A 12,877-nucleotide genomic window follows, 5' to 3' on the forward strand; every position below is an offset into this window, starting at 1 on the left:
AATCATAATATGATATAACAAGATGGTATCTCGCTAGCCCTTTCTGAGACCGCAAAACATAAATGCAGAGCACCTTTAAAGATCAAGGACTGACTAGACATTTTAATTCATGGTAAAAGAGATCCAATCATAGTCACACCCAATATAAATTAATAGTGATGAATGCAAATGACAGTTGTGCTCTCTAGCTAGTGCTTTTTAATAAGAGGGTGATGACTCAACATAAAAGTAAATGGATAGGCCCTTCGCAGAGGGAAGCAGGGATTTGTAAAGGTGCCAGAGCTCGGTTTTGCAATAGAGATAAATTGTATTTTGAGCGGTATACTTTCATTGTCAACATAACAACTAAGAGATGGCGATATCTTCCATGCTAAACACATTATAGGCGGTTCCCAAACAGAATGGTAAAGTTTATACTCCCCCTCCACCAACAAGCATCAATCCATGGCTTGCTCGAAACAACAAGTGCCTCCAACATATATCAGGTCCCAGGGGGAGTTTTGTTTGCAATTAATTTTGATTTAGTTTGCATAAAGAATGGGACTGGGCATCCCGGTGACCAGCCATTTTCTCGTGAGTGAGGAGCGGAGTCCACTCCTCTTGAGAATAACCCGCCTAACACGGAAGATAAGGACAGCCTTGGTTGATACATGAGCTATTCGAGCATATGAAACAAAATGTTTATTTGAAGCTTTAGAGTTTGGCACATACAAATTTACTTGGAACGGCAGGTAGATACCGCATATAGGAAGGTATAGTGGACTCATCTGGAATAACTTTGGGGTTTAAGGGATTGGATGCACAAGCAGTATTCCCGCTTAGTACAAGTGAAGGCTAGCAAAAGACTGGGAAGTGACCAACTAGAGAGCGACAACAGCCATGTACATGCATTAAAATTAATAAACATTGGATGCAAGCATGAGTAGGATATAATCCACCATGAACATAAATATCGTGAAGGCTATGTTGATTTTGTTTCAACTACATGCGTGAACATGTGCCAAGTCAAGTCACTTAAATCATCCAAAGGAGGATACCACCCCATCATACCACATCATAATCATCGCAATAGCATGTTGGCACACAAGATAAGTCATTATAACTCATAGCTAATCAAGCATGGCACAAGCAACTATGATCTCTAATTGTCATTGCAAACATGTTTATTCATAATAAGCTGAATCAAGAATGGGGGACTCAGCATATTTACAAAAACAAAAGAGGTCGAGTTCATACAAGCTTTTCTCATCTCAGTCAGTCCATCATATATCATCATAATTGCCTTTCACTTGCACGACCGAACAGTGTGAATAATAATAAGAGTGTACGTGCATTGGACTAAGCTGGAATCTGCGAGCATTCAATAAACAGGAAAAGACAAAGCAATATGGGCTCTTGGTTAAATCAACAATAATGCTTATAAGAGCCACTTCAACAATTTAATTATGGTCTTCTCCTACTGACCCCTAAAGAAAAGAAAAGAAATAAAACTATTTACACGGGAAAGCTCCCAACAAGCAAAAGAAGAACGGGAAATATTTTTGGGTTTTATTTTTAATTATTACTACTACAGCAGAAAAATAAACTACTACTATTTTTTTGGTTTTTCTTAAGGTTTAACAAACACGCAAGAAGAAAGCAGGAAAAAGAAAATAAACTAGCATGGATATTACAGTGAAAGAGGTTGAGCACCGACATCTAGTAATGAGTGTGTGTGAACATAAATGTAATGTCGGTGAGAAATACGTACTCCCCCAAGTTTAGGCTTTTGGCCTAAGTTGGTCTATTGCCAGGGATAGCCTGGCGGATACCCATAGGTGTAGCTGGGGTCGTACTGCGACGAGGAATAGTTGGGATCATACTGATGTGCAGCGGTTATCGCCCGCTGAGCTGCAGCGTGGAGTCGAGCTGCCTCCGCTCTCCTCTCATACTCTTCTGCCTCCTCTCTGGTAATAACATATCTTATTTTTGTCTGTGAATCAAAGAACGCAGGAGCAGGGAAGTAATACGGAAAACACGTCGTTTATCAAAAATTAAACAATATAAGAGAGGTGATTCAGGCCTCTCGACAAACTGGTGCGAAGCCATAGTCATAATCAAAATATGCAGGAGGCAACTCTGTATCACCCTCACGAATGTCTATCTCAAGAAAATGAGCTAAGCGAGTTGCATAAATTCCTCCAAAGAAATCTCCATTATGTCTATTATGATGCAACCTACGAGCTACTATGGCTCCCATATGATAAGATTGGTCTCCTAACACAGCACTCCTAAGAATGCTAAGATCAGGGACACACATGTGACATGCTTCATCCTTAGCATTTATGCATCTACCGATGAAAAGAGCAAAATAATGTATAGCGGGAAAGTGAATGCTCCCTATGGTAGCCTGCGTTATATCTCTAGATTCCCCCATAGCTATACTAGCAAGAAAGTTTCTAAATTCAGATTTAGGGGGATCCCTAACACTACCCCATGATGGAAGTTTGCAAGCAGAAGTGAAATCCTCTAAGTCCATGGTATAAGATTTGTCATAGAGATCAAACATGACTGAAGGGGAATTACGCGGAGATGAATACTCAAACCTCCTCACAAAGGAACTTGTGAGATCATGATACTGGGGGCATTTGTTAGCCTCAAAATCCTCAAGACCGGCATTGCGCAAATATGCTTTGAATTCTTCTTTAATTCCCGCACGGTCCATAAAATTTTCCGACGGCCATTCGCAAGGCCATACTGGAGCGTCTCTTAGTGGATCCTCGTCAGCATCGCGCATAGCAATCCTAGGTCCTTGCTTCTTAGAGGAACCACCTTGGAACATCTTCCTAAGCATATTGTTTTTCTCTGAAAAATTCTGAAATTTTTAGTAACTTCAAGCAAAAGTAAACCAACTTCAATAATATTGATAGCAACTACTCCTACAAGTGTCTAGAGCCTATATCAAGCATTAGAACTACTTGGAACCATATAAATTTGACATGCAAGATCAAGAACATGGTCACCTGTGCAGCACAAATTTGCAAAGAATAAAGAATTAGAACAAAAACTAATTGGACCAATGGAGGAGTCACATACCAAGGAACAATCTCCCCAAGCAGTTTTGCGAGAGGTGCTTTGAGCAAGTAGATCGAAAATCACAGCAAAAGTGGCTGGAACTCGTGCTTGAGTTGGTTTTTCGGGTTTGTGTGAGATAGAGGAAGAAGATGGGTGCTGGGATAAGTGGAGGAGGGCCACCGTGGGCCCACGAGGCAGGGGGGCGCCCACCACCCTCGTGGCTAGGTGGCAGCTCCTCCCGCGGTAATTTTTGCACAGTAAATCCTCAAATATTCCCGAAAAAATCATATTAAATTGGCATGTCATTCTGAGGACTTTTATTTTCGGGATATTTTTATATTACACGGATAAGCCAGGAAACAGACATAAAAATACTATTTTTACTTTATTTCTACTAATTAACAGAAAGTATAGAGAGGGTACCGAAGTTTGTGCTTCTAGTTTCATCCATCTCATGCTCATCAAAAAGAATCCACTAACAAGGTTGATCAAGTCTTGTTAACAAACTCATTCCGATAATCATGAAACCGGAGAAATTTCGAATAACACTAAGTTACCTCAACGGGGATATGCACATCCCCTATAATAAGTATATAATATTTCTTTTTGACAGTAGGAAGAGGAAATTCAAAACCTCCAATTATAATCGATAGAATTTTTCCAATGGAGTTTATACTATGAACTTGAGGTTGTTTCCTCGGAAAGTGTACCGTATGCTCATTACCATTAACATGAAAAGTGACATTGCCTTTTTTGCAATCAATAACAGCCCCTGCAGTATTAAGAAAAGGTCTTCCAAGAATAATAGACATACTATCATCCTCGGGAATATCAAGTATAACAAAGTCCGTTAAAATAGTAACATTTGCAACTACAACAGGCACATCCTCACAAATACCAATAGGTATAGCAGTTGATTTATCAGCCATTTGCAAAGATATTTCGGTGGGTGTCAGCTTATTCAAGTCAAGTCTACGATATAAAGAGAGAGGCATAACACTAACATCGGCTCCAAGGTCACATAAAGCAGTTTTAATATAATTTCTTTTAATGGAGCAAGGTATAGTAGGTACTCCGGGGTCTCCAAGTTTCTTTGGTATTCCACCCTTAAAAGTATAATTAGCAAGCATGGTGGAAATCTCAGCTTCCGGTATCTTTCTTTTATTAGTAATGATATCCTTCATATATTTAGTATAAGGATTTGTTTTGAGCACATCAGTTAATCGCATACGCAAAAAGATAGGCCTAATCATTTCAGCAAAGCACTCAAAATCCTCATCATCCTTTTTCTTGGATGGTTTCGGAGGAAAAGGCATGGGTTTCTGAACCCAAGGTTCCCTTTCTTTACCATGTTTCCAAGCAACAAAGTCTCTTTTATCATAACGTTGATTCTTTGATTGTGTGTTATCAAGATCAACAGCAGGTTCAATTTCTACATCATTATCATTACTAGGTTGAGCATCATCATGAACATCATCATTAATATTTTCATTAGGTTCATGTTCATTACCAGATTGTGTTTCAGCATCAGACATAGAAATATCATTTGGATTATCAGGTGGTTCAGCAATAGGTTCACTAGAAGTTTGCACAGTTCTACCATTTTTCTTCTTCTTCTTTTTAGAAGAACTAGGAACATCAATATTATTTCTTTGAGAATCTTGCTCGATTCTCTTAGGGTGGCCTTCAGGATACAAAGGTTTCTGAGTCATTCTACCAGTTCTAGTAGCCACTCTAACAGCATAATCATTTTTCTTACTATTCATTTCATCAAGCACTTCTTTTTGAGCCTTAAGTACTTGTTCTACTTGAGTGGTAACCATAGAAGCATGTTTGCTAACAAGTTTAAGTTCACCTTTAATATTAGCCATATAATCACCCAAGCGTCTAATCATATAAGAATTTTCTTTTAATTGTCTACCAAAATAAGCATTGAAGTCGTCTTGCTTAAACATAAAGTTATCAAACTCATCCAAGCACTGACTAGCAATTTTAGTAGGAGGAACTTCAGCTTTATCATATCTATAGAGAGAATTTACCTTTACTACCTGTGTCGGGATATCGGGGTCAGGAGGTTCTTCAATAAATAAAGAATTGAGATCATATTTTTCTTCAACAGGCGGTATATTAAGACCATGTATTTCTTCAATAGGAGGTAAATTCTTAACATCTTCAGCTTTAATACCTTTCTCTCTCATAGATTTCTTTGCCTCTTGCATATCTTCGGGACTGAGGAATAAACACCTCTCTTCTTCAGAGTTGGTTTAAGAATAGGCTCAGTAATTGGAGCAGGAGTTAGCTCAGGAGGTGCCTAATTATTTTCATTTGTCAACATATTATTCAATAGAATTTCAGCTTCATCTGGTGTTCTTTCCCTGAAAAGAGAACCAACACAACTATCCAGGTAATCTCTGGAAGCATCGGTTAGTCCATTATAAAAGATATCAAGTATTTCAGGTTTCTTAAGAGGATGATCAGGCAAAGCATTAAGTAACTTGAGGAGCCTCCCACAAGCTTGTGGGAGACTCTCTTCTTTAATTTGCACAAAGTTGTATATTTTCCTCAAAGCAGCTTGTTTCTTATGAGCAGGGAAATATTTAGCAGAGAAGTAATAAATCATATCCTGGGGATTACACACACAACCAGGATCAAGAGAATTAAACCATATCTTAGCATCACCCTTTAATGAGAACGGAAATATTTTGAGTATATAAAAGTAACGCGATCTCTCATCATTAGTAAACAGGGCAGCTATATCATTTAACTTAATAAGATGTGCCACAACAGTTTCAGATTCATAGCCATAAAACAGATCAGATTCAACCAAAGTAATTATATCAGGATCAATAGAGAATTCATAATCCTTATCAGGAACACAGATAGGTGAAGTAGCAAAAGCAGGGCTGGGTTTCATTTTATCTCTAAGTGATTCTTTGTTCCATTTAAGTAATAACCTCTTAAGCTCATATCTATCTTTGCAAGCTAAAATAGCGGCAGAAGATTCCATATCAAAAAGATAACCCTCAGGAATAACAGGCATATTTTCATCATCACTATCATCATCATATTCAGATTCAATAATTTCTTTTTCTCTAGCCCTAGCAATGTGTTCATCAAGAGATTCACCAAGGGGCATAGTAGTATCAGGCATAGAAGCAGTTTCATCATAAGTATCATGCATAACAGAAGTGGCATCATCAATAACATGCAACATATCAGAACAAATAGCAGAACCAGGTGTAGGTGTCGCAAACTTACTCATAACAGAAGGTGAATCAAGTGCAGAGCTAGATGGCAGTTCCTTACCTCCCCTCGTAGTTGAGGGATAAATTGTTGTCTTAGCGTCTTTCAAGTTCTTCATAGTGTCCAACAGATATAAATCCCGAGTGACTCAAAGAATAGAGCTATGCTCCCCGGCAGCGGCGCCAGAAATTAGTCTTGATAACCCACAAGTATAGGGGATCGCAACAGCTTTCGAGGGTAGAGTATTCAACCCAAATTTATTGATTCGACACAAGGGGAGCCAAAGAATATTCTCAAGTATTAGCAGCTGAGTTGTCAATTCAACCACACCAGGAAACTTAGTATCTGCAGCAAAGTGTTTAGTAGCAAAGTAATATGATAGTGATGGTAGCGGCAACAAAAGTAAAGACAGCAAAAGTAATGTTTTTGGTATTTTGTAGTGATTGTAACAGTACCAGCGGGAAAGTAAATAAGCGTAAACCAGTATATGGAAAACTCGTAGGCACCGGATCAGTGATGGATAATTATGCCGGATGCGGTTCATCATGTAACAGTCATAACATAGGGTGACACAGAACTAGCTCCAATTCATCTATGTAATGTAGGCATGTATTTCGAATATACTCATACGTGTGCTTATGGAAAAGAACTTGCATGACATCTTTTGTCCTACCCTCCCGTGGCAGCGGGTTCCTATTGGAAACTAAGGGATATTAAGGCCTCCTTTTAATAGAGAACCGGAACAAACCATTAGCACATAGTGAATACATGAACTCCTCAAACTATAGTCATCACCAGAAGTGGTCCCGATTATTGTCACTTCGGGGTTGCCGGATCATAACACATAGTAGGTGACTATAGACTTGCAAGATAGGATCAAGAACTCACATATATTCATGGAAACATAATAGGTTCAGATCTGAAATCATGGCACTCGGGCCCTAGTGACAAGCATTAAGCATAGCAAAGTCATAGCAACATCAATCTCAGAACATAATGGATACTAGGGATCAAACCCTAACAAAACTAACTCGATTACATGATAAATCTCATCCAACCCATCACCGTCCAGCAAGCCTACGATGGAATTACTCACACACGGCGGTGAGCATCATGAAATTGGTGATGAAGGATGGTTGATGATGACGATTGCGACGAATCCCCCTCTCTGGAGCCCCGAACGGACTCCAGATCAGCCCTCCCGAGAGGTTTTACGGCTTGGCGGCGGCTCCGTATCGTAAAACACGATGATTTATTCTCTCTTATTTTTTCTCTCCGAAAGCAAACATATAGAGTTGGAGTTGGCGTCGGAGGGCATCCAGGGGGCCCACAAGGTAGGGGGCGCGCCCTAGGGGGCGCCCCCCCACCCTCGTGAACAGGGTGTGGGCCCCCTGGTCTTCATCTTTGGCGAGGATTTTTTTATTATTTTTTCTAAGATGTTCCGTGGAGTTTCAGGTCATTCCGAGAATAGTTGTTTTCTGCACATAAAACAACACCATGGCAATTCTGCTGAAAATAGCGTCAGTCCGGGTTAGTTCCATTCAAATCATACAAGTTAGAGTCCAAAATAAGGAAAAAAGTGTTTGGAAAAGTAGATACGACGGAGACGTATCACAAACACATATATCCAAGGATATAAATAGATGAAAAACACTAAAACACATGTATTATCCATCTTAGTGGCATTCATGTAGAGTCATGCTATTTTGTCCTTTCTATTTCACACCACACTTTGGATAAACAAACATGTATGTATAATTCCAATGTTTTAACAAGACATAGTCTAAACTCAATATGCAAATGTGTTTGTAGTAAAAGATGATAAAGTTGTATAACGAGTAACGACAAACCTAAATATTCTGCATGGTATCTATGCGGTTAATTCTGCTAAGTGTACTAAATGAATTGAAACATGCGTCAAAAAGATATTTGTCAATCACAAGGTTTTGTGTGAACAATTTAATTTACCACGTAATTCCAATTCAAATATTTAGCATGGTGGTTGCTAAGTATAACTAGATCGTTGATGGCACAAGTTATCGTGCCCATATATTTTTCTGATAAACTAGTAGTAATTTTCATAAATATATGGAGACAAGAGACAAGAGACATAAAATAGCATAGACAAACCTATATATTGGTCTGTAATAGTTAAATTGATAGTTAAGACTACAACTAGATAACTATTTTAGTACGGCATGCTAGACGTTGATTGCACCAGAGTTTGGAAGGAATATATTCCAAGACAAACTGGGTAAAAATAAAAAAACAATTTTTCCAGACATCAGAAAATCACAATTACAATATAGTAATTATAACGAGGGACATTAACACTACCAAGCATACATAGATTCATCACCCTGCTCTAACATCCCAATTCATTTTAAATCCTGGACTATCAAGGGTGATGGAATTTATCATTTAAAGAGATGAAAGTGAAATCACATGTAATTATTAGGAAATAACAAAACATAGTTTTATATACCTTGTATCCCTTTGAATCTTTTGTAGTCATCCAATAAGTAAATTCAATCCCACATTATGCACCAGTTAGTGGATTTAGCCTACAGACAATGTCATTCCTTCTGTACATAGAATCACTAAACTTTGGATGACATTCCTGCATCAAAATTATTGCAAAATTCCATATTAGTAGTATCTTTCAAACCGAGTATATGAGATTGCAATTTTTCAAAGATAAATAGCTTGGTTCAGTAGGGCAGGCAAGGTCAGTAAACTATTGTTTTCAAAGTTAAATGATCAACGATCAATTCCTTTTAGCTCATAATGACACCTTTCATTGATTGCAACCATCAATAGACATACTTCCAGATCCATGGAACTGCAACTTGAACAGAGGAAAAAAATCAAAGGACTAAGTCGAAAAAGAAAGTGATAGGCAATACAAGTCCATGGGGGTTTGTAGGATTTTGGCATCACTTTGGCCCCGTAGATCCCTTGGGGAGCGGCAAAATATGAATATGCATCCAGGGTTACACCGAACTGATTGCTAAAACTCATATTCATAGTGTTTAAAAGGGGGCAATAAAATTAATTGATGACACCATTGTGCTTCTAGTTTTATGAATGCTCACAAGATATGATCCGGGATAACCAGACAATACAAATGCACATGCCTACATTGCCAAAAGAAAATACAGGATGAGCTGAATACAACGTTACAACATGCCCTATGACACCTAAGCTCCACGACAATGCCCTCAAGAGGGAAAACAGCGAGAAGCATCGCCGCTGCCGAACTCAAGACGGAGCTTTCCCTCATCAGCTCATTCGTGCCATCATGAGGCACCCAGAACAGTCGCTACGAACCCATGTTTACATATTCGGATCTGGGCATCGTCATGGTGACGATAGAGAACGAGTTCGAGCCACCCTCCGCTACGCCCCTTGCCACCCACACGACCAAAAGGCATAGCCACCATCGCCGCTATACCGCCTGCCGGAGGGCCAACCATGCAGACCATCGTTTGGGGCCGCCACCTCGGCATCCAAGGCCCGAGACAGCCAACCGCCCACATCACAGCGCACCAACCACGGTAGAAGGAGGAAAGGCATCTTCAATTAGTCCTAGCCCGACATCTGTCACGGAGTTTGGGTTCAAACCTCCATGGTACGAAGTGCCCACACATGCATCTCCATCCAGTCCTGGTGGACCCGAGGGACACAACCAAGTGACCGTCGATGGCCACACATAATTTTCAAGACATATGTCTGTCGTCTAATTCGTCTAGCAGTCTTCATGTGTGTTTGTCCCGATTGTACTATATATATATATATATATATATATATATATATATATATATATATATATTTAATATAATGTGTGTTTATAAAAAAATACTAAACTATTTATGCTCCGTTTGCAACGCACGAACAATTATTAGTTACTACTCCCTCATTTTCTAAATATTTGTCTTTTTAGAGATTTTAAATAGACTACCACATATGGATGTATATAGACATATTTAAGAGTGTAGATTCACTCATATTGTTCCATATGTAGTCACTTGTTGAAATATTTAGAAAAACAAATATTTAGAAATGGAGGGAGTAGTAAAGAAAAAACGACGTGAGTCCTAATCTTCATTTCCCGCACATACCCGCCGCTATATGCACAGCGAGAGGTTTCCATATAGCTGCGCGCTGAAGCAAGAAGCCAAGTGCAAACTTAGAAGCTACTCACGTCCCCGTGCAGTGAGTGCACCTTCGTACGTGCCGACGCAGGTTACAACTCCCATCATTCGGGCGGTCAAGATAAAGAACTCGGTTCCTGAATTCTAGCTTCTCGTAAATTTTACATTTTTCTGCGGAGAAGACCATCAAAAACTTAATAGCATCTTGGTGACGATGACAATCTAACTGGATTCAAAACGAGACGCAAGAAGAAATTGGAAAAGGAAGGCACCCACTGGGCTAGTACAAGTCAAGAACCTTAACCCTGAAACAAGATTAAGCATGCAGTTCCAAATTCTGAGTCACAGCAATAATCCCGAGAATGTCCACGTTACCAGCATCAATTAGTACCCAAATGAGACTTGCAATCCAACCAAAACGTACGTCCCCAACGCCCGGTCCTTGAGCGATTATAATTCCGAGTTTGAAGTTTCAGAAACCATCGTTCTAGCTAGCTTGTTTCGACAGAGAGAAACTCCGGTTGGTTCCGATGCTCGGGCGCGCCGGGGCCGCCAAGAAGGCGAGCAAGTTCGAGGACTCCGACAGCAGCAGCCGCATGTCACGACCCAGGTATCTAAACCTGATCTGAAATTGTCTCGTAGTAATGTCATGTTTTACTGCTTCAAGTTTGTGCCCTGATCGAACTTCACTTCAGGGCCATGTCTGAGCTGCCGCACCGGCCAGCCGCTCGCCTGCCCACGCGCCCGAGGACGGCGACGGTGGCTGTGGGCTCGGAGGCCAGTGGCGGCGTGCGTCACCGTGGTGTCGGCGTCGGCCGAGGGGCGGCGCCCCGCAGCCCATTGCACGAGGCAAGCACGTTCCCTCGCGCGCCAACTGATCACTGCATTTACACCCTGTACGTGACATCTGACTTGATGTAACTTTGCATGGTGGTGGGTTTGCAGAAGAAACCCGCAGGTGCAGCCGCTGGTGGTGGCGGTGGTGCAGGGCCGCGGGCGGCGGAGCTGGAGGCCAAGCTGGGGAAGGCGCACGACCAGCTTGCGGCGATGCGGGAGCAGCTCGCGGCCGCCGAGAAGGCCAGGAAGGACGCGCGCGGCGCCTTCGCCGATGCCAAGAAGCGGTTCGCCGAGAACGCGAAGAAGAGGGAAGCCGCCGCTCCGGCGCCGGTCGAACAGGATACCAATGTGCGGCCGCCAGAACAGAAGCAGCGGGAGGAGGAGGCAGAAGTTGTCGCAGACGACGTTGCAAATGGTGACGGCGAGGAGAGAAGATGCATGGTCGACCGCGAGGACAATGAGTCCCGGGTTGAGGAGGTGGCCGAGAAGACGACTGATAATGGCGATGAGGTGAGCAACAGCATTGCCGTCGTTGGAGTCGACGGTGCTGGAAACGAGGGGAACCCGGAGGCGGACCAGCTGTGGAGCAAGCTTGTGGCGAAAGACAGGGAGGTGTACGAGGTGAGGGCGAAGCTGATGCTGAAGGACATGGAGGTCGACGAGCTGAAAGCTGAGCTGACGGCGAAGGACGCGAACATCGGCACGCTGACGGCAGAGCTGGTCGCAAAGGACGCCGAGTTCGCCGCTCTCAGAGCCGAGAACGCCGAGCTCACGAAGACGGCCTCCGGCGCCGCCGAGGCCGACAGGAAGACGACGGCCGCGAAGGCGAGGGAAGCCGAGCGCGCGCTGATGGACAGCGCGGCGCGTGAGGCCCGGCTGGCCGAGCGGATGAGGGAGTCGGAGCGCGCGCGGGGGGCACTGGAGGCCGAGGCGCGCCGCATCCGCGTCCAGAGCGAGCAGTGGCGCAAGGCGGCCGAGGAGGCCGCGGCGGTGCTCGGCGGCGCGGGTCACCACGTTGGCGCGGAGGAGACGGACGAGGACAGGCAGTGGGACGCGGGAGACGGGGGCTCCGGTGTGAAGAAGAAGCCGGCCGGCGGCGCCGTGCGGCTGCTCGCCGACCTGTGGAAGAAGAGGGCGTCGAAGTGATCGGAAAGTACGCGCCGGGCGCGGTCGATCGTGCCGCACTGCGCGCGCGCATGGGTATTTGCTGATGTGCTCCATCGATCGGGTGCCTCTCCTGTAACTAGATAACGTGCACGTACGTGTTTATTTACCGTTCACAGTTTTTTCTACTAGATGATTTCTTACTGATGTTTTTTGTTGCGTGTTCGCTGTACCGTGCCACTATTATTCCGAGCCGCCAGAGGCTGATTTACCGAGAGGAGGAACGAACACTGTGCTGCTGAATCAGTGATGATGAACACCAGACCATTACCTGCTAAATTACTGCACTCTGTGTGCTGTATGTCTCCGATGCCCCGAGCCGCGAGGACTTAAGCAAGTCTCGGTCAAATGACACAACATATATCCGCAAAAAAAGTGACACAACATATAAAAGAAAGAAAGAAAATTCAAAAGAAAATTTTACA

General features: G+C 42.7%; 1 protein-coding gene across 1 annotated transcript; it reads left to right on the forward strand.

The window, feature by feature from the left end:
• The first annotated feature begins 10,952 nt into the window (after positions 1-10,952).
• On the forward strand, positions 10,953-12,668 carry LOC125533034 (uncharacterized). Its single transcript, XM_087539847.1, has 3 exons — positions 10,953-11,061; positions 11,147-11,300; positions 11,397-12,668. Exons 1-3 carry the CDS (start codon positions 10,982-10,984, stop codon positions 12,432-12,434), a joined length of 1,272 nt encoding a protein of 423 aa, XP_087395973.1. The 5' UTR covers positions 10,953-10,981; the 3' UTR covers positions 12,435-12,668.
• The last annotated feature ends 209 nt before the right edge of the window (positions 12,669-12,877 follow it).

Source organism: Triticum urartu, chromosome 1A (genome assembly GCF_056163025.1).
Source record: "Triticum urartu cultivar PI428250 chromosome 1A, HENAU_Tu73, whole genome shotgun sequence".
NCBI classification, from domain to species: domain Eukaryota; kingdom Viridiplantae; phylum Streptophyta; class Magnoliopsida; order Poales; family Poaceae; genus Triticum; species Triticum urartu.